A 23,059-nucleotide genomic window follows, 5' to 3' on the forward strand; every position below is an offset into this window, starting at 1 on the left:
CGCTCAGGGCGGTTGAGACAGAGGAGCATTTTCTTTATGTTTGCCCAGCCTACTACGAGATTCGGGAGCGCTACCACTATCTCTACCTAGAGGGGAGTGGCTTCGGTCCTTTGTCATGACTGATCCATTTCCATGACCAGGTCTGTATCAGGCTTTATCTGATGGAGATGCGGCGACACAGGGAGACACTTCTACGACAGACCAAAGAGCAACAGGAGATGGTCATACCACTACAGGACATAGAGGGTGATCGGGCACAGCCGCACGTCACAGACTTCTATACATTTGAGTCAGCCCCGGACACAATGGAGTGGAGGAAGAGGAGCTAGCCGATATGAGAGCAGTCTGGATGAGCAGCCGGCACAGTATCACCGAGAGAGGGGCGCAAAGGCCACATGTGCGACAGAGAGCCCCAAGAGTACACTCTATTGAGGTCCGACCTATCACAACTTTCCTCAGGGGAGACCGACAGAGACGAGGGGTCACTCTAGACATAGCCCACAGAGTCCAAAGAGCGAGGAGACCGCGTCCCCCACCACAGCGCGAGACAGCTCGACAGACGCAGATACAAGACATCTTCGCAGCCCGCCAGAGAGCCATCACTGTACCAGGCTTCGGTTTCATCTCAGAGCCTGGATGGATTGATTGATATGGTTATGATTATGATTATGATTATGATTCCGTTAGCATGGACTAGTACTCAACAAGGGTCCTAGAATACCCTTTGCTTCAGCCCAGTTAGGCTTGTATGAGTTCCCTTTTCTGGACGTTAATATATCTTTCTTTCTTTTCTCTCTTTCAGATCTTCGTTTAGTAGCTCCACCCTTTCAGATTGCTTTGTATCAGGTTTCTCAAAGTCTCATAGACCCATCGGTCTTCCAAAGACCTTAATAAACTTTCGACCTCCTGCAGCTACACACGTCTGGGCGGCAATTGCAAAATCCTTCAATTACTTCAAAAGGCTGAACTGCATATTGGAAGCTACATGAAATGCATACACCTTTAGTGGATCCCCACTGACGAAGGGTAGATCTATGTCGAGATGGTTACAAATGCAACCAAGAGGGAAAGGACAGGAAGAAGGTTAGAAAGGAGAAAAAGCGCAGGGAATGTTGGATTAGGGTTGGTCACCTCCCACCTGTGAGCCCCCAAATGAGAAGTGCATCGGGGGGCTGTACCTAGGGTTTGAGAGATTGCTACATGGGCAACATTGTGGCTGCCATATGGGCAGTAGTCAAACAAAGCAAAGCAAAAGAGAAGTACCTGGCATGCCACAGGCCCTCTAGAGGACTAGATCAGTACAGATCAGAGGCGAGATGTTTGCTGAAAATATGCAACTGTTTGCAGCATGGAATGGAGCAGATCCAGGCCTGAGAAGAGTCCAGATAGAGGGCGGGACAGGCACTGACATAATGCTGACATCACCAGGCTGTACGGATGGCTGTGGAGCAGATCCGGCGCCTGGAGCAAGGCTAGACAGATGTGGATACGCAGCAGCAGGGTGGTGCCTCAGATAGTGGCAGTTTGGGGTCCATCTTGGCCTGGAGAAGACTTAGAGCAGGTCAGGTTTGGGCAGGCCTGCCTAGGGCCAGTGGCAGCCTGCAACGTGGCCAATCAGGGCCAGCGAAGCCTCAACATGTGTGCCCCCAAGGGGAGGCTGTTATACAGCAGTAAAGTCAGGTGGAGGGTGAAACCGGCCTCTAATCACTCAGAGGGCAGTGGAACTAAACCTTTAATCACTTCAGCACTTATTTACAGCTCACAAAGCATATATCACAACCATTAACCATTGCATGATCACCATTTGGCATTTACCCATTTGTTCACAAACAAAACCATTGAAAAAGGGATGGAGGCTAGAATGCCCCTGCTCAACAGACATAGACAAGTGCACCCGATTGGCCCCAAACACCGTGGCGTCCCTTTCGGTATTTCTTTATATTTCACAGTGAAATGATTACAAGTTGCATCTGGGAGACCTTCCCTGCAACCGAGCACGCAACCCCAATTCACTAAGCCTTCGCAAGGCTTTCAAGCATAGAAAACCATCACATAAGTGCACTTAACCCATAGGCTCAACCCAAAGGCATTCTCTTTTCCGAGTGCAATTCCATTGGCTGTCCACATGCAATCACATTGCACCCCAGCTGCACTCTCTTTGAGTGGTTTCCAGATGGCATTCACAAAGCTTTTCAAAGCTCCAAAATAAAATCAGCAAAGTACCCAACCAAAGAATGACTCATGTAGCACTACCTGGGCACCTATGAGCCAAGAAAGAGGCGGCACACGAGGCCAACCAATAGCTTATGGCAAAAAGAAATTGGAGCAGCAAAATCACAACTCACCAAGCCCTGAAAACTCAAACCAAGTCCTCAATCACCAAGAGGACATAGTAGCCAATGCCCAATTGCATTCTCAGCCAAAAAGGAGTGCAAAAGCATGAAGAAAGAGCATTTACAAGAGCCGACCGGCAAGAATTCCACTGAAAAATGCGAAAAGAAGCACTTCTGTTGCGAAGAAATGGGAGTTCTTGGGCTCAAAAGAAGCGTGCTTCAGAGAGGAATGCATTGAGAAGGTTTTGGAGAAGTTTCATCGCCGGAAAGTCCTCCAAAACTGAGAAAAACCAGTCAACCAGCGCGTGGGACCACTCAAAATTCAACAGAAAGCTGTAGCTTTCCAAGAGGAGAGGCCCAGGAGGCGGTAGAAGCAAAAAGATCCAAAAAAAGCCACTTTTGCAAATTCGACCAGCAAAAGAAGTGCTCAGCTCTGCCCGTTCTACCAAACGCACGGAGGGAAAAGCATATCACTGCGAAGGGGAGGCAGAGGGGAAGCCATCGGGCCAAACGGAAGTCGAGGAATCCAAACGGGTGAGGAGTTATGAAGAAAAACGGAATTCAGCTGAAGCAGGCTGAAAAACCAGTCCAAAATCTCAACAAAGGGAGAAGATGAGAGAGAAAACCACACATGTGAAGTTTAGAAGGCCTAGGAAGGTCCACAAATGGCAAAGGAGCATGTAGAAGGCACTAGAGCCCACTGAAGGTACATGGCTCTCTAGGGGGCCCATTAAAAATGCCACATCATCATTTCCCAACAACCACTCTTTTAATTCCTTGGAATGCCTTTGGGCCTAGGGATTAATTACGCTTATGTGCTAGGCACCATGCCGCGTTTAATTACACATTATTAAGCCCACGCTTGGACTTTTAAAACCAAAGTTGTCACGGTCTTGTAGTACATTAAAGTACTTAGAATTTCAAGCCCCCATGACATACCCCTCTCTTGAAACAGCAAACCACAGTTTGCTGACCCAAAACACAGGAGCGAGCATGAAATATAGCATAAAAGAGTATACAAGAAAGCCGCAGCTATAGTATACAGAGACAGTGAAAATATGGCTAGGAGAGGCATGCATCCATCCATATACACTGCTCAAAATCTATGTGATCCTCGGCGATCAACAGTCAAGATGCATCAATATCCTGAAGTCTCACAGCAGAAATACCGTCAGCTCAGTATCTCGGATGAAACATACAGTGTCATCAAGCGACCTCATGAAATCACGGTGAGCCCGTCTGTACTGAGGGAGTGGAGGTACTACCCCCCTCTCGAACATCAGGTAATGCTCCAGACGCTCGCTCTGCTGAACTACCTGTAGGAGCCCGGACCGCAGTCGGCTCGAATTGGAAAGCATCAAGGTAAAGCTGCAATATCCCAGGTGAATCTGCCAGTTCACCTTGCTTCATCCATTTCGCATCAAGTGATGGGTAATTTTGAAATTTTACCAAGTAGCGACGGATAACTTTACCCTTGAGCTTTCTATCTCTGTGTGCCAGAATCTGCTCTGGGACCAGAAGTTCATCCTGTTCTTCCACTTCAGGCTGCACCTCATCAAGTACATCCTCGGGAATATCTCCATGATATTGCTTTAATAAGCTCACATGAAAGAAATTATGTATCTTCCAATGCGGAGGCAACTTCAGCCTGTAAGCTACCTCGTTTATCTTTTCAGAAACCTGGAAAGGACCATAGTAACGCATGTTCAGCTTTGTGTACAACCTTTCCTTGCCCTTCTTATTTTTCAGCCTTGCCTTTTGAAAACGCAGCAAAACCCAATCACCTTCTGTGAATACCAATTCGCTGCGGTGCTTATCTGCTGCTCTTTTCTGCTTGTCCTGACTTCTTTGCAAGGCATATTTGATCTTCTTGTAAGCCTCTTCAAGGCTTTCCACAAAACGATCAGCTTCGAAGACTTTCTCTTTTGTATGCAAAATGGGAGGTATCTTCCTGGCACCTTCCACTATTTCAAAAGGTGCTTTACCTGTGGATGTGTGCACCATATTATTGTAAGCATATTCCAGCAAAGGCAAATAATGCTCCCATTTGCTTTTGTGGTCTGAGACATAGCATTTAAACATATCCAAGATGGTAGAGTTTTCCTGCTCCGATTGTCCATCAGACTGAGGGTGAAAAGAAGACGAAAAATTCAGCGTAGTGCCCATATTTTCAAACAGTCCTCTCCAAAAGAGGCTGGTCATCCTCGGATCTCTATCACTGATTATGGATTCAGGCATCCCATGATACTTGAAGACATGCTGCAAAAACAAATTGGCCATTTGATCTGCTGTAATTTTCTTTCTTACTGGCACAAAGTGGGCTTGTTTGCTAAACCTGCAAATTATTGTCCACAATCCATCATGTCCAGTAGGAGTACGTGGAAGATCAAACACAAAATCCATAGCTATGCTTTGCCATGGTCTATCCGGAATTGGCAAAGGGTGTAACAACCCAGGTGCCTTCTGCCTGTCAAACTTTACTTTCTGACAAACCATGCATGTTCTCACATATTCTTCCACATCTTTCCTCAAAGATGGCCAATAAAAGTATTGCTCCACTGCTGTAATTCCCCTATGTCCTGCATATGGAGGAGCATGACTTTCCATTATGACTTTCTCATCAGAAAGCTGATCATAAATAGTTGAAAAATCAGCATCATTAACATACTGATCTTTCATCACATCTAACACATTGTTGTAAGCAATGCTCACTGCTGAAACACTGGGTTTCTTGGAGACTGCTTCAGGCTGTGGTTTCCTGGAAAGTGCATCAGCCACGACATTTTTGTTACCTGGCACATGTACAATTTGAAAATGAAACATTGAGAGGAAGTTAGCCCATCTCATGTGCTTTTCAGATAATTTTCTCTGCGTGAGAAAATATCTAAGTGACTGATGATCTATCTGCACATAAAAATCAGCTCCAAGAAGGTAATGTTTCCATGTGGTCAAAGCATGTATCACTGCTAACATTTCCTTCTCGTATGTCTGCAAGTACAAATCAGCATCTTTGAGAACTCTACTCTCATATGCAACCACTCTGCCATCCTGCATCAAAGTGCCTCCTATGCTGTTCCCACATGCATCACAAGTTACAGCAAAGGGTTTTGCAAGATCTGGCAAGATAATAACGGGTTCAGAACACAACTTTTGCTTCAGCTCTTCAAAAGCTGCATTTTCCTTTGGTCCCCACTGAAACGGTACAGCTTTCTTTTGTAAAGCATGCAAGGGAGAAGCAATTTCTGCAAAGTACTTTATAAACCTCCGATAGTATGAACACAACCCAAGAAAGCTTCTGACTTCATGCAGATTTTTCAAAATTGGCCAACTCCTTATGGCCTCAACTTTTGCAGGATCCATCTTGACTCCATCCTTTGACACTATATGACCGAGAAAATGAATCTCATGCATAAAGAACTCACTTTTCTTGGTGTTTATTAATAGCTTGTGTCTTTTCAACTCTTGAAACACAATAGTGAGGTGTTTCCTGTGCTCCTGCTCATTTTTAGAGAACACAATGATGTCATCGAAAAAAGTGCCCACAAACTTTCTGTGTGCTCTAAAAATTCTATCCATCATTCTATTGAAAGTGGAAGGTGCATTAGTCAAACCAAAAGGCATCACAAGGAACTCATATAAGCCAAATGAAGTGCGGAAGGCAGTCTTGTAGGCATCTTCACGCCGTATCCTTATCTGATGGTATCCACTTTTAAGGTCAATATGACTGAACATTGAGGAACCTTCCAACCGATCCAATATATCATCAATGCGTGGAAACGGTTCTTAATTGTGACTTTATTCAAAGCCCTATAATCAATACACATTCTCCAACTGCCATCCTTCTTTTGCACAAGCAACACAGGGGAACAATAAGGAGAATTACTTGGCTGTATTAATTCCTTTTCCAAGAGTTCCTTCACTTGTGACATTATCTCTTCCTGTTGTGCCTTACTGACACGATAGGGAGGTATATTAGGCAGTGAGCTTCCTGGAATTATATCAATTTGATGATCCTCGGGCCTCTTGGGAGGTAATTCTTGAGGAAGTGCATCTGAGAAACAATCCTGAAAATCTGAAATAAAAGCAGCCCTTTCTCTATCTAAAGCAGAAAGAGTAGAGCCTTCCTGAACTGGTTGGCTGTCCTCTTTGACAAAAATCAAGTACGCTGAAATATGACGCTTTATTACATTGGAAATACAAGAAGCTGAAACTACAGGGATGGACTCCCCTTTCAACTTTACATCAAGTACATGATTTTTGCCTCTATGAGTTATAAAAATCTTCTTGTTTATCATCTGCACATCAGCCCCCACCCTGTACATCCAAGGCATCCCAAGCAAAGCATCACACTCTGGCAAAGGCATAATGTAGAAGTCCTCTGTATCCTGATATCCCTGGATATGCATCCTCAACTTGCCAATGATAGAAGTGACAGGTGTGTTGAGTTCAGGGTTGGCCATATCACACATGCCGGATGGCCCCATTTGCTCAGGCTTGATGCCAAGCCTTCCTGCCATATCAGGAGTTATGAAATTCGCCTTTTCCCCAGAATCAAAGAAAAACAAACAATTCTGATTTCTGATTTTTCCCCATGCTCTGCACATCTCAGTCTTTTTCATTTCCTCTTCATCATGTGCATGTGGCAAACTCCCAATCACATCTGGAAGAAGTCCTGCGGAAGGTTTAGGCTTTTTGCCCTTCCGATCAGCCTGTTTATCACCATTCTTATCATCATCTGACCTGTCTCTTTTCTTGAATGGGCAATCATAAGAGCGGTGTCCCTCTCCTTTGCATATAAAACATTTGTTTTGCTCCATGAGTGACTTTTTCTCTTCATCAGATAACTTGGTACGGGGCTGTTTATTAGGCTGTCCACGCCTTTGACCAGCTTTGAATTGGGCTTTTCCTCCCTTTTGAAACGGTCGTTTGCCATAATTTTTATTTTCAGATTTGATGTCCTTATCCTGGTGTTTGGCAGCCCGTTTGTTGTCTTATTTCTTGCTGTCCATAAAGCCCAAATTCTTCTCCTGCATCCATGCATATGCTGTCCTTGCATTCTCAATTAATTGAGTCATAGAACCCACCTTGGTTTTGATGCAATAATCACGTAGCTCACTAGGCAATCTACAACAGTCTCCCAAAGAGTAACGGAGGTGTGCGAAGAAACATGCCTGTAAGAGCTCAATGGCAGCAAAAACATCCCAAAACCTCTGGGTGTAATCATCAAGATTCTTGCAAATTTTGTATGACTAGTCATGCGAGTGTGAAAGTACTTCAACTTCAAAAGTTGGAGTAAGCCAAGTAGAAGAGAACACTTGCTTAAATTCCAGCCAAGTAGCAGGTGCATCTCCATGAAGCATAAGGTTCGTGTACCACTTAAGTGCATTGCCTTTCAAAAATGTGGCAACCTTCCTCATCTTGGATGCTTCTGTAAACAAACCCCCAAGAAATGCAGCATCAAACTGTTGAAGGAATGTGAGGGCTTTGTACCTGTCCTGTACTCCATTATATGTATCAAACTTGACATGAGAACCACAATCCTTAAATTCTTTATATACATTTGATATTGGCTGCTGTCCCAAAGATGGCTGTATATTTGCAGCATTCCCTTCACTAGGGAGAGCCATGCTTGGTTGAACATTAGGCATGGGAGCATATGATGTGGCTTGCATGCCTGGCTGCATTCCCACATTGTCTTGCTTTCTATGCCCCATTGGCGATGAAATCAACATAGCATCAAAGATAGAATCTATACCAAAATATTCAGGTTGCTGCCTCAAATGTGGCTGAGGTGGTTGAGCTACATTTATGGACTGCACATTATTATTTTGAGGAGTAGAAGTACCCAAACCAAGGCCTTGTGCTGGCTGCTCATACTGTTGCACTGGCTGTACTTTTTGTACCTCTTTCTCAAGTGCTCTTTTGGGCGATTCCTCTCTCTTGGAAGTCACTTTCTGAGTCATTTTTGATGGCTGTCCCTCATGGGAAACTGATGCATGAGTGTGCGGTCCGCCATGAGAAGCTGATGCATGTGTGTACTCACTCTTTCCGTGCTTGTGCTTTCTTCATTTCTTCTTCTTCTTGGCATTTGTTTGCACAATCTGAGCCAAATTTTGAGCCAGCTGAGTCAAAGCAATCACTGCACTTGCAAGCTGTGCATTCAACATAGTAGCATCATCTGACTCACTGCTAGAACTAGTATCACCGTTGAGCTCAGTTGTAGCTTCATGTGTGGCCTGCTCAAAAGGCATTTGTTGTGCTCCCTGCAGCTGTACACTAGCTGGATCATTAAGGCTTTCTTGCCTTCTCCTTTGAGGAGTTGTGGAGCTCTCTTGCTCATGGGTACTCACCATGTTTATGGTTGTAATATTCAACTGTCAAAAAGTGCAAAGATATCCTTCCACCAAACTACCGAGGCCCACCTCTTGAGAAAGAGTGTGTGGTGTCCCGGCAACGGAACCAATGAAACCGGCCTCTAATCACTCAGAGGGCAGTGGAACTAAACCTTTAATCACTTCAGCACTTATTTACAGCTCACAAAGCATATATCACAACCATTAACCAGTGCATGATCACCATTTGGCATTTACCCATTTGTTCACAAACAAAACCATTGAAAAAGGGATGGAGGCTAAAATGCCCCTGCTCAACACACATAGACAAGTGCACCCGATTGGCCCCAAACACCGTGGCGCCCCTTTCGGTATTTCTTTATATTTCACAGTGAAATGATTACAAGTTGCATCTGGGAGACCTTCCCTGCAACTGAGCACGTAGCCCCAATTCACTAAGCCTTCGCAAGGCTTTCAAGCGTACAACACCATCACATAAGTGCACTTAACCCATAGGCTCAACCCAAAGGCATTCTCTTTTCCGAGTGCAATTCCATTGGCTGTCCACATGCAATCACACTGCACCCTAACTGCACTCTCTTTGAGTGGTTTCCAGATGGCATTCACAAAGCTTTTCAAAGCTCCAAAATAAAATCAGCAAAGTACCCAACCAAAGAATGACTCATGTAACACTACCTGGGCTCCTGTGAGCCAAGAAAGAGGCAGCACACGAGGCCAACCAATAGCTTATGGCAAAAAGAAATTGGAGCAGCAAAATCACAACTCACCAAGCCCTGAAAACTCGAACCAAGTCCTCAATCGCCAAGAGGACATAGTAGCCAATGCCCAATTGCATTCTCAGCCAAAGAGGAGTGCAAAAGCACGAAGAAAGAGCATTTACAAGAGCCGACCAGCAAGAATTCCACTGAAAAATGCGAAAAGAAGCACTTCTGTCGCAAAGAAATGGGAGTTCTTGGGCTTAAAAGAAGCGTGCTTCAGAGAGGAATGCATTGAGAAGGTTTTGGAGAAGTTTCATCGCCGGAAAGTCCTCCAAAACTGAGAAAAACCAGTCAACCAGCGCGTGGGACCACTCGAAATTCAATAGAAAGCTGTAGCTTTGCAAGAGGAGAGGCCCAAGAGGCGGTAGAAGCAAAAAGGTCCAGAAAAAGCCACTTTTGCAAATTTGACCAGCAAAAGAAGTGCTCAGCTCTGCCCGTTCTACCAAACGCACGGAGGGAAAAGCATATCACTGCGAAGGGGAGGCAGAGGGGAAGCCATCGGGCCAAACGGAAGTCGAGGAATCCAAACGGGTGAGGAGTTATGAAGAAAAACGGAATTCAGCTGAAGCAGGCTGAAAAACCAGTCCAAAATCTCAACAAAGGGAGAAGATGAGAGAGAAAACCACACATGTGAAGTTTAAAAGGCCCAGGAAGGTCCACGAATGGCAAAGGAGCATGTAGAAGGCACTAGAGCCACCTGAAACTCTAGGGGGGCCACTGAAGGTACATGGCCCTCTAGGGAGCCCATTAAAAATGCCACATCATCATTTCCCAACAACCACTCTTTTAATTCCTTGGAATGCCTTTGGGCCTAGGGATTAATTACGCTTATGTGCTAGGCACCATGCCGCGTTTAATTACACATTATTAAGCCCACGCTTGGACTTTTAAAACCAAAGTTGTCACGGTCTTGTAGTACATTAAAGTACTTAGAATTTCACGCCCCCATGACATACCCCTCTCTTGAAATAGCAAACCACAGTTTGCTGACCCAAAACACAGGAGCGAGCATGAAATATAGCATAAAAGAGTATACAAGAAAGCCGCAGCTATAGTATACAGAGACAGTGAAAATATGGCTAGGAGAGGCATGCATCCATCCATATACACTGCCTGATTGGGTTGGTCGATTCCCCTCTACCAGTTGGCTGAAATGAGGGGGCCTAGAGCCCTATAAAAGGGGGCACTTGGGGCCTCCATAATCATCACCTGGAGCATCCTTCAGAGAGCAGATAGGAGCAGCAGAAGACTCTCACTTGGGCCTATATTCAGGAGGTGAAGAACGGACAAAGGTGCTGCAGACTAAGCTTGGAAGTGCTGCCCACCTAGGCTGACTGCCCGGGCAGTAAGGTGGAGGGATCATTAGAGGGAGTGTCTACATAAGCTCAGAGGAGCACGAGGGCTCAGGGATCTAGAATGATAGTAATACAGCTGGTGGTAAGGACTGAGGACCACAGTTTGGTGGGCCTAGAGCGTTCTTGTTTATTGTATCCACCTGTGGACGGAAATATACTTTTGTTGGTGCTATATCTCTCTTGGATCTCTGTCTATTTAAAAGAAGTTTTGATTCCACAGTGTAAAACACTTCCGTGTGTAATTCCTGGGGATGCTCATCAGTCTTCCGCTGCAGGATAGCCTCTGTAGGAATTTCATTTCTAACAAAAAAAAGAGGGAGAGATAGAAGACAGGTGGTAGGAGAAAACAATGGAAGAAAGGGAAGAGTATGGCAAAAAAAGGAAAGGAGGTATGGGTGGGTGGGTGCTCGGAGGTGAAAGCAAGGGGAGCTAGGAGTGATGGCATAAGACCCCTGTCCCAAACCTGAGACTGGTTTCACTTAGGTATCTACAAAATTCTCAGGCTTTTCCTTCCAAATTCATAGAACTATTGAACATTTTCAATATGATTGACGTACAAACTTTGCAAACCAGTGAAGTATTATTCATTTTAAAAGGACCTTGACCTCTATAGAATGTTCTCCAAGAACAATACACTTGATCTGCGTTTTAGATCCACAGACAACAACAGATTTGATACATTTTGATTTTTGCAGCAGTTTCTCAAAAAAACAGAGTGTTGTTTTTATCAAAAGGCATGTATGAAGGTTGGGTTCCATGCAAAGGAGACAATTCTTCAAGCTAATTACAAAAATGAAAGTTTCACGAAAAGGGACCACCCTTCATGAATAGACAGGCTTTGACAAGTCATAGAAAAACAACAGGATCTGAAAAATGTTCTTCTATTTCTCTAGAGATAAATATTAAACAACTTATTAGTTTGAACAATTTTTCTCCTCAATGAATGAATATCAAACTGATCTTCTTAGTACTGAAAAAATCCTCTCATAAAAAATCAAGGAGAAGAAATGATTCTGTTTGGTGAAGGTACTTTGTCAAACCGTAGATTATTGCCAAGCCATTCAATGGCTGAGCTGAATCGAGTGCGATCACCAAGAAGTGCAAGCATATCCAAGGAATCAACCTGAAGGATAAAATTTAAATTAGAACCTTAATTATCATCCAACATAAGACACAATTCAACCTTAAGGGTATGGGAAGGTCTGTAGTTTCATGAAGACGAAAAACAATTTTCATGTAAAATAATATGAAAAGAGCATGGCCTCAGACTTACAAGAGTCAAAGCATATCCACCAAGAGAATCTTCTCCAGTACAGCTTAGAGGCCTCAGCTCATCAAGAGGAAATGCGTGTTGCATATAGCCCTCAAATGCATGGTAGAACATGTTTCGGACCTGCCAACAAAAACGAACAAAGATTTAGACTTTAATATAAAGGGTTGCTTTATCTCAGGCACAAAGTTATGCCTCATCCAGGTCAAACATGGTGCCTATAAAACATTCTGCTCACAAAGCATGCAACCTCGCTGGTAGTCCCCTTTCACATTAATCATGTCACCTTAAAGTCTAAGCTTATCTTCTCCTCCTGCCTTCAAACCTTGCCAAACACCTGATCTAGCTTTTGTCTCCTAGATGCCCATGGTCCATTTTTTTATCGTTCTTTGTAGGCCTACTCATAATTGTTTTTATGTAAAATATTTAGCTTTGAAAATTGTATCTTCAGGAATTCCCCTAATTCCAACAACGTTTTCTCTGAAAATACAACCCTTTTTTCTAGGCTCCTTGAGCCCTTTTAGAGCAGTACCCCATTACACATAAACCATGCTTGGTTCTTACAAAATTTGTGTCTCGATTTGGTTACAAAGATGCTAAAGAGACAATAGCATATTTTTCAACATGTTCCTTTAAACTATATAATTGAGCAAGAAAAATCGCATGGATGCCATGAAGTGCTAGACATGGACATCATCCAGCTACCAAGAGGATAGTGGAGTAGGAGAAACATAATTATCCAAACTCTTCTTTCACAGATCCACAGACCAAGCCAAGGGATGGCAGAGGCAGATCTTAGACACAAGGGATGGCCGAGGCAGATCTTAGACACGCTCTACAGACACCAGGGCTCTAGCTAGGACCCTACCGATTATGCCTCCAAGATAGCTCCGCCAGACCTGTCAGTCAGTGAACCATTGGGTTGCAACCATCATCTGAATCAATCACAACAGCTGATGAGCAGTCTTGAATGTGAAAATTCCTGGCCAAAGAGAACATGCTCCCATGTAATAAGGGCATCAATGACTACTGTCAATTCCTTGCCATATATTGGTCTCTATTGAGATCAACTTGCATCCTTAGATACAAAGGGTGACCATGCTGCTCCAATGGCAAAGTCGTTGGCGTTCATTCTCATGTCAAGCGGCTGGTCCCACTGTGCCAAGGCCAGACAAGGGCTGTGGTAACTGCTTCCTTTAGTAAGTCGAAGGGTTTGAGTACCTCTGGAGTGAAGTGGATGGCCAGCTTCTTGGTCTCCCTGTAAAAGATTTGTGATGGGCACCGTGAGCTTGGTCAAGTCCTTGATATGCTTTCTGTACACCGCCATATGCCCATGAACATGCGGATGTCCTGTGCAATTGTGGGCATCTCCCAGTCCACAATGTCTTTGACCTTTCCAGGGTCCAAACGAACATCGGTGGAGTTAAAGATGTATCCCAAGGGCTCAAAATTCTGAGCGAGCTCATAAGAATATCGTACCCTTTGGAATGACACCTGCAAACATACCACTGGATGTCAAAACGCAGGCCATGAAGGAACGTCATGGTCTTATCTCATTCCTCTTTTGGCATCTAGATGGCTACCTATGAGAATCATTTGGGGTAGTGGTTGACCCATTCATTAGGACCCCCGGACAGCTTGAAGAATGAAATGACCGAACATAACTAGCAACCTAAAATGAAATGCAGGAATACAGTTTCCCTTTCCAATCACGGGCAATGGCACTCAAATAATCCTCCCAGGCAATCTTCATGACAGCGAGCTCAATATTAAATCATACGTTAATTCTCTTGCAAGCTGTACACAAAGCCCAAACCTCCCTAGATTGTTCTACATGCCACATGTCACATTCCTAGGGCCATCCTTAGATGTACCCTTTACCCCTCTCTTGGAGTATCACTTAATTCCATTTGCCCCTTGGCAATTACACATTTTGGTGCACCTAGGCCCCTGACCTTAGAACCATCTACTCAGCGCGCCAGTTCACCCTCACCAAGGACCTTTAAATTGATTCCTTTAACCATATACATGAAGCGCTATAAAATAAAATAAAACAATTGGCCCTCTAAAGGAACATGTCCACCGACCCTTCCGAGGTCATGTTATCTCAGCTTGAGCATAACATTCCTTCCCTCTTCAAGCATCAGCATCCTCGATGATAAAATCTGGGAAAGCTCTCCGCCTCTCGTATACGGATTCCCAAGTAGCCTCAGATAGAGGTAGACCATGCCATACAACCAACACCGTGGGTATCTTCCGATTGCGTACTTGCATTGTTCCTCGGTCCAGGACTCTTGTTGGTTTGCGTCTTGCCTTATCTCTATCTCCTGAAACAAAAGAACACCCTCGATTAGTGAGTCACCTGTGTGCAAAAACTTCTTTATATGAGAAACATGAAACACTAGGTGCACCTTACAACCCTGTAGTAATTCTAATTTATAGGCCACCTTACCTATTCTTTTTAGAATTAACCATGGCCCACAATATCGGGGTGATAACTTATCACACTCTCCTGCAGTCAAAGACTTGGAGTGTGAAGAAATTCTGAGAAAAACTTTTTCTCCTTCCTTAAATTTCCCAACGGATCTGTTTTCATCCGCATACGCCTTAGCTCTATCCATAGCCTGGCGGATGTTAGCTCTCGCAAGTGCTAGCATCTCCCGCATCTAAACCACAAAGTTCGCGGCACTAGGCACTTTTTGAGGTATTCCAATTGTAGTTGGATTTTATGGTCTATAACCATAGTTCAGTTAAAACGGACTGATCCCCGTGGAGGAATGTTGTAGGCAAATTCAAACAGTGGCAACCACTTGTCCCACGTTGTTGCCTCAATGAAACATATGCTCTAAGCATATCCTCTAAAGTCTAGTTGACTATTTCCATCTGACCATCCGTTTCTGGATGATCCCCACTACTCATTCCCAACTTAGTCCTTAGTGTTTCAAACACTACAGTCCAAAAATGACTGGTAATTTAACATCCTTGTCTGACATGAATCTGGGTAATCCATGCAGACGAAATACATGTTTAATAAACAAATATGCCACTTGTGGGGCACTAACAGACTCTCTAGTCGTAATGAAGTGAGCCATCTTGGTAAGACGATCAACCACCACAAGGATAGAATCATATCCACTTTGTGTCGTAGGCAGACCAACTATAAAGTCCATGGAAATGTTCTCCCACCTACCTAGTGGTATTTCCAAGGGCTGTAAAAGTCCGGGTGGCTTCACCTGTTCTACCTTACTTCCTTGACACGAAAAACGACGTGTCACATATTCATGAATATGTTTTTTCATTTTCGGCCAAAAGAAATCTCGTTTCATGAGATCATGTCTTCTCAACTCTTGGATGTCCCGCACATGGGCTACCATGGCACTGTTGAATGATTCTCTGCCTGAGATCATTCTGATTAGGTACTACAACCTTACCATTTCTTTTCAGCATACCATTCCTTATGGTATATCTTGCATAAGTTTAGCCTTTTCTAGATGCCAGGTCACCCTTTTTCCCGGGTTTAAGCACATGGGCCTTAGGCCACAAGCTCTGGACAAACTCGTCCACCTTTTGAGTTTCTCTAATCTCGGCCATTAGAGCACTTTCTAATACCGTGAAACAAATGCATCGGCAGCTTTATTATCCTTCCCTCTTTGGTACCGAATCGTTAAGTTAAACTCCTGCATGAGTTCTGGCCATCTAGCTTGGCGGCCTCTCAAGTCAGGTTGTTTACAGAAATGTTTCACGCTATCATGATCAACATCAAAATAAAACTCTGATCCATACAAATAATGTCTCCATGTTTTCAAAGCTTGAACAACGGCATACAACTCTAATTCATGAGTTGGCCAATTTCGTTGAGAGGGAGAAAGATTCTTGCTTTCAAAGGCTACCGGCCTTCCCTCTTAGAGGAGAACTGCTCCTCCCGCAATGCCACTCGCATCGGTTTCTATGAAAAATAGTTTCTGGGGATCAACTATTTTTAATACCGGTCCTAAGACCACAGCTTGTTTTATGGCGTTGAAACTTTTTTGTTGATTCTCTCCCCATATAAAAGGTCATATCAATGAATGGCAACACTATCTCAGAATATCCTTTGATATGCCTTCGATAAACTTGGACAAATCCCAAGAATGATCGCAAAGCGGTCAAACTATGAGGGATAGGCCAAGTCAGTATCGCAGCCACTTTCTTTGGATCCATTTCACCCCTTCAAGAGTAATAATGAATCTTAGATATTCAAGTCTTACATGCACAGCACAGTTTTCTTTTTATGTACATATAGACTGGCTTTCCTCAAAGTATAGAACACTATTCTCAAGTGTTCATGATGCTCAGCAATACTTTTGCTGAAAACAAGGATGTCGTCAATAAAATGTACTACAAACTTCCCAATATATAGGTGACACGTCCCAGCACTCCTGAAACCCCTAATCTGCAAAACAACCACACACAACATCAGAACTGAGCAAGCTACTCACCACCCAACCGTGACATCTACGGGATGTGATCCCGAATCAGAAGATGTCCCCTCCGAGCCACGAGCTGAGCTACTGGCACGAACTCCCAATCAGATCAAAACCAGCCTGGTGTCCCATACCACCAGGTGGCGCTGTGAAGCCCTAGATCTGTCACTGGGCCTTGGGCTACGCTAAGATGCAGGCGCGCGTCCGCGACACAATCCAGGATCAGACCTGGCACCTGGGAACGAGACTTGCTCCCAATTACACACTGAGAACTGAACCCCCTGGGCCTCTTTTATAGACTCGGGACTGACACGTCCCAGCACTCCTGAAACCCCTGATCTGCAAAACAACCACACACAACATCAGAACCGAGCAGGCTGCTCACCACCCAACCGTGACATCTACGGGATGTGATCCCAAATCAGAAAATATCCCCTCCGAGCCACGAGCTGAGCTACTGGCACGAACTCCCAATCAAATCCAAACCAGCCTGGTGTCCCATACCACCAGGTGGCGTTGTGAAGCCCTGGATCTGTCACTGGGCCTTGGGCTACGCTAAGATGCAGGCGCGCGTCCGCGACACAATCCAAGATCAGACCTGGCACCTGGGAACGAGACTTGCTCCCAATTGCACACTGAGAACTGAACCCCCTGGGCCTCTTTTATAGACTCGGGCCCCGAGCGCCAAAAATAGCGAAGACCTATAAATAGTTCGTACCCTTGCCACTCAACCCGAGAATCAAGCCTGCCTAGCTCTAAGCCTCCCCAAGCTAACCTGAGCTAGTTCTGTGTACCTAGTACACGTCAAATTCCAATCCGTGCACATGACATACTCCCCCTCCTCTAAGAACTCACTCCTGAGTTCGCTAAGAAATCCGGAAATGTTCTTTGGAGGTTTTGTAATGTCTCCCATGTTGCATCCTCCTCAACACGTTCCTTCCACTTGATCTTGTAGTCCGTGATAGTACGATTTCGAATCTGTCTTTCACGAAATTCAAGAATAGATTCAGGTTCGTGAGGAATAAAAGTCAAATCTGTAACTTCTATAATCTCATGAGGAGAAACAAGTTGATCATCGGCACCCAATACTTCTTTCAGTCTACTGACATGAAAGACTGGATGTACTTTAACATCAGGAGGCAATTCTAGTCGATATGCAACTGGTCCAATTCTTTTAATGACCTTGAATGGGCCACAGTATCTGAAGAAAATTTCAGAACCAAACCAGTACTTAGGCTCTTGGATTCCTTAGGAATTCTCAAATATACCATCGTTCCTTCAGAGAACTCTCTGGGTGAACGATGTCTATTAGCATAAAATCTGTCCCGATCTTGGGCACTTCTAATAGACTCTTTGGCAAACTGCAACATTTCCTGCATGTCTTGCAAGAAGTTCTTAGCAGCATCATTTTGAATCCCTTTTAATCCTACCATAACTAGTGACTTAGGTTGAAACCCGTACATAAGCATAAAAGGACTGTATCCTGTACTAGAATGCTTTGCACTGTTGTAAGCAAATTCAATCATGGGTAGATAATCTTCCCATGAAGACTGTCTCTTAGATACATATGCCCGAAGCATGTCTTCAACCAACTGGTTGACCTTCTCTGTACTGCCATCGGATTGTGCATGATCCGAGGAACTCATACTTAGAGTAGTTTCCAACTTCTCAAATACAAGTGTCCAGAAGTTACTTGTAAACTTTGAGTCCCTGTCACTGACTATGTCAGATGGCAAACCATACAGCATGAACAAGTGGTCCACAAACTCGTGAGCCAACTGAACAGCTGAAATAGTTGTTCTTGTAGGTAAGAATCTAGCCATTTTTGTCAAACGGTCAACTATGACCCAAATAGAGTCATGACCCTTGCGCGTTCGAGGTAAACCAGTAATAAAATCCATGGAAATACTTTCCCATTTATTACCTGGAATCTGTAATGGCTGTAATAAGCCCGCGCTTCTAAGGCGTTCAGCCTTAGTAACCTGACAAACTCGGCAACCTACCACATAGTTCTCTATAAATGCACGCATCTTAGGCCAATAAAAGTTATGCTTCACAAGAGACAGAGTCCTATGTATACTTGGATGTCCCGCACTAGGAGCATCATGACACTCCCAGAGAATGTTGGATTTAAGGTCCAGAACATCAGGCACACAAATTTTTTCATTTCGGAACAGCAAGCCGTTCCTAATCATCCACTGACCTCCCGCCGCCTGTATCCTAGGTGGCACAATCCCTGAGTCCTGGTCAACCATGGAGCTCCCATCCTGGACTCTCTGCCAATAAGAACTGAAATGACTATCAGTTGCGTATAGCCCTCTCAAGGATTGAAATAGGTCTGAGGATATTTCCGTAAATGACAAAGCATTTACAAACTTAACTCGACTTAAGGCATCCGCCACACTATTCAACGAACCCTTACGATAACGTATTTCGAAATCAAAATCCTGCATTAATTCTGCCCATCTAGCTTTCCTTCCTCTCAATTCTGAACCATCACACACATACTTAATTGACTGGTGATCAATCAATACAAGGAACTTTGAACCATACAAGTAGTGTCTCCAAACCTTAAGAGCATACACTACAGCATAAAGTTCCTTCTCGAGTGTGGGCCAACGATATTGAGTGTCGTCTAGCTTCTTACTCACATAGAGCTGCCCCAATCGCATAATCACTCGCATCGGCCTCTAAAACATAAGGCCGGGTAGGATCGGGTAATGCAAGAACGGGTGCTTCCTTGATAGAAAACTTCAAGGTTTCAAAAGCCTTGTTCATTGCATCAGTCCAAGAGATCGGCTGGGTAGACCTGCGTCCACGACCTTTCAATATGTTGGTCAAGGGTGCCGTGATACGTGAATAATCACGCACTGACTTCCGAAGAAATACCGTAAATCCTAGGAAAGAACGAAGTTGTTTCACAGTCTGAGGGATAGGCCATTCTAAAACCTTCTGGATACAATCCAGATCAATGCTAATACCTTCAGAAGAAATCTTGTGTCCTAAGTAAATGCCCTCCTTCATAAAGAAGTCACATTTACTCATCTTGGCATAAAGCTTATGCTGTCTTAGAACAACTAAGACAACCCGGAGGTGTCCTATGTGATCCTCAAGCGTTTTACTATATACCAAGATATCATCTAAGAACACTACAACAAATTTGCCCAGAAAATCCCTGAACAAATCGTTCATCATCTGCTGAAAAGTAGCAGGAGCATTGGTCAAACCAAAAGGTAATACGAGGAACTCGTAATGACCATACCTAGTCCGGAATGCGGTCCTATCTATGTGTTTAGCATAGATACGGATTTGGTGATAACCCGTACGCAAATCAATCTTAGTGAAATACTTCGCTCCGGCCAAACGGTCTATCAAATCATCGGAACGAGGTAAAGGATAGCGGTTCTTAATTGTGACTTTATTTAATCGTTTATAATCTATACACATTCTCCAGGAGGAATCTTTCTTCTTTCTTAAGAGGACAGGTGCACCCCAAGGTGATTTACTTGGGCGGATATAGCCCATATTCAGGTAATCCTGAAGCTGTAAAGCTAACTCATCCTCCTCTACCTGGCTCATCCTATAAGGTGGTACACTGATAGGTTGAGCCCCTGGGACTAAGTCTATGCGATGATCTACTGCCCGTTCTGGAGGTAAACCTTCCGGCAGTTGAGCTGGGAATACGTCCTTAAAATTATCTAACAACATTCTCAATTCTCGGTGTTCAAACACACTTAATTCATTCTTGTTAATTACTAAAACAATAAATGAAGAAAGTGGAATCAAAACACACTGATAGACATCATAATGAGAATTGTTTAGTATATTCCGAAGCTGCATCGCAGATACAATAGGCCCCTGAGAAGGGGGGATTTAATCACACTGAATACAAAATTGGGTGTCCTTGTCTACAAAAGAAAGCGTATGCTCCGTCCATCCGATCTGAATATTGTGGTTTTAAACCACTCTATCCCGATCAGCAAGTCTACATGCTCTAGATGCATAACATAACATGTGAGAGCTCCCGTGTAGGCTTGAATCCGGATGGGAAGCGCTTCAACCTTGCGATCCCAAAACTGCTTCCCAACTAGAAGCTGCACCTCGTAGGTGTGGTCGCTAGGTACTGTGGACAGCCCCATCTTCTGCACAAATTTGTAATTAACAAAATTGTGAGAGCTGCCCGGATCAAAGAGAATGTGAACCAGTTAGTCCATAACTTCTCCATAAACTCGGAAAAGATCATGCAGACCAAACAACGACGTATTGAAAGTACAATTACAAGAGAGTGGGCAGGTAATGACATTTACTGAAATACCTGTCATCGAGACTTGGTTCGCTCCCTTGGCCTTGGTACCTGTACCCGCCTGGAGCTTCGGTCCAAGCACCAACTTTTGGTTCTTGCGCTTTGGACACTCATTCTTTGTGTGGCCCCGCTCCTCGCAATAGAAGCATCGTCCTTCTTTCTTGAGCCTCAAAGTGCGAAGGAAACGGGCTTTACCATTCTTTGCTGGAGTCAAGTTTTTCTTGGAGGCGTTGTCCGTAGACTTCGTCTCCCCAGTACCAATCGTATGCTGAAAGAACTTGCGTTTGTTCTTTCCACTCGTGTCGGAAACTGTGGTTGCTTTAGCACCGGCCATGGTATCATCATATATGCGCGCATAATTCATGGCCTCCTGCAACGTTGTGCATTTGTTGTTCTTTATCTCTGCAACTTATATGAATCTGGCAAACCATCCACGAAGAAACCTAACAAGGTCACTGGATCCATCTTAGTGGCCCTGGTTTGCAGATCCCGAAATCTTTGAAGATAAACTTCAAAGGTCAAGTTTAATTTTGACATATCGAGGGCTTTAAGCTTGCCAACGATATCGTAATCATCTTCCTTCTTCAGGAACTCCTTCCTGAAGATGCCCTCAAAATGTGTCCAAGTATCAGGCTTAGGCTGGAGTTCTTTCCACCAAAGCAAGGCTTTACCTGACATAAACCCTGCTGCAAGCTGAATCTTTTTCTCATCTGGATAGGGGTGAAATTGGAAGTGTACTTGCCACTTGTGCAACCAAGTGTCAACTACCTCCTTTGTTCTTGATTTTTGGTCACCTGGAAAAGGATCCAGAGTTATATTCGGGCCTAGCACTGAAGCCATGGCAGCCACATGCGTGAGAGCCTGTACAGTGCTAGCCAGAAGAGTGAGAGTTGCTTGTATCCCCTGGAGTTGTTGTGTCAATCCCGATTGATTAGCATTGACCTGCTCGAATTTGCCATCAAGTGCAGTCGTAAACTCACTGAAGGCTTTCTTAGTTATCAGGTCGTCATAGAGACCCTGATCGTCCTCTCCCACTGAAGTGTAATCCAAGTCCTGCTCTCCCATGGTGAACTCGGGATTTTGAGCATCAGACATGGCTGAAATCTGATTTGATTACAAACGGAGAGAAATAACTGACTGAAACGAAGCACAGAGCAGGATGGAGCAGAAGAAAACCGTCCCGTAAGAAGCTGACGGAAAGAGATGCTGAAACCTGGCGAATCGGAAGCCCGCGAGTCCCGAGGCCTCCACGAACCCGCAACCTAGATGCACGTGCTGCTGGAATAACTGTACGGTCTGCTGACGCAGGCCGTACAAAGGCTGACGGAGGCCGTACAGTGCTGACGTAACTGTACGGCGTCCGTACAGTTCTGCAGGTACTGGCACAGTCGCGAGTTGATGCAGCAGCAGGTACAGAGGCTGGCGAAAACAGTCCGTACAGGCTGTACGGCTGCTGCAGGGCCTTCGAAGGCTGCGCAGGCTGACGCAAGCAGGGGCAGATGCGGGAGACTGCTCGAGGCAGGGCGATGCTGACGCAGGCAATGTACGGACGAGGCTGGCTGGCTGGCACAGAAAACGAGGTAGAGGCTCGAAGATCTAGGCTGCTTGTGGGTAGGCTAGTACCCTGCCCCCACCTATATAGGGTGCAGGGCAGCCTTATTTGGAGGCTGGGCTTCCAAAAAAGGCCAAGCCCCTCCAGCTTTGGAGGGGTGCTTTTTCGGAAAAAGCAACCCCCTCTGCGCAGGCTGCACGCAGCCCTATGCGCAGGCTGTTGACAGCCTGTTGCGCAGGCTGTCAAGCCTCTACTTGCCCCGTCTACTCCGTTCCTTCCTAAGCGCTGCATCCCCGCCTCCCTTGCTGTCTTTTTCCTACACATCTCTCCTACTTTTCTGCTCTATTTCTCCACCCTCTAAACTTCTCTCAGAGGCCTTCAGAAATTTCGATTCTCTCTCTCTCCTATTCTTCTTTCTTTTCCAGATATCTCTCCACCCCTTCTATCCCAGGTAGCCAGCAAAAACGCAGCAGGAAATTTCGAAATTTAGGGCATACCTGGAGGAGAAATCCGTCAAAAATTCTCGCATCAAAAGTTCCTACCTCAGGAGTTGGCTCTGATACCAACTGACAATTCCCAGCACTCTTGAAACCCCTGATCTGCAAAACAACCACACACAACATCAGAACTGAGCAGGCTGCTCACCACCCAACCGTGACATCTACGGGATGT

The 23,059-nt window shown here is 44.7% G+C and overlaps 1 protein-coding gene across 2 annotated transcripts in view; it reads right to left on the reverse strand.

Moving 5' to 3' along the window:
• LOC147887370 (Glycosyl hydrolase family 47 protein) overlaps positions 1 to 23,059 on the reverse strand; it is a 200,236-nt gene that overhangs the window by 163,019 nt on the left and 14,158 nt on the right. For both annotated transcript variants that reach the window (XM_087394172.1, XM_087394173.1), the window contains exons 2-3: positions 12,073 to 12,192; positions 11,830 to 11,922 (exon numbers count right to left, since the gene is read on the reverse strand). In XM_087394172.1, the coding sequence (XP_087250298.1) occupies positions 11,830 to 11,922; positions 12,073 to 12,192 (213 nt within the window). The remainder of the gene's footprint in view (positions 1 to 11,829; positions 11,923 to 12,072; positions 12,193 to 23,059) is intronic.

The sequence above is a fragment of the Dipteris shenzhenensis genome, chromosome 23 (genome assembly GCF_047967505.1).
Source record: "Dipteris shenzhenensis isolate YYH24624 ecotype China chromosome 23, Dip_SZ_1.0, whole genome shotgun sequence".
NCBI classification, from domain to species: domain Eukaryota; kingdom Viridiplantae; phylum Streptophyta; class Polypodiopsida; order Gleicheniales; family Dipteridaceae; genus Dipteris; species Dipteris shenzhenensis.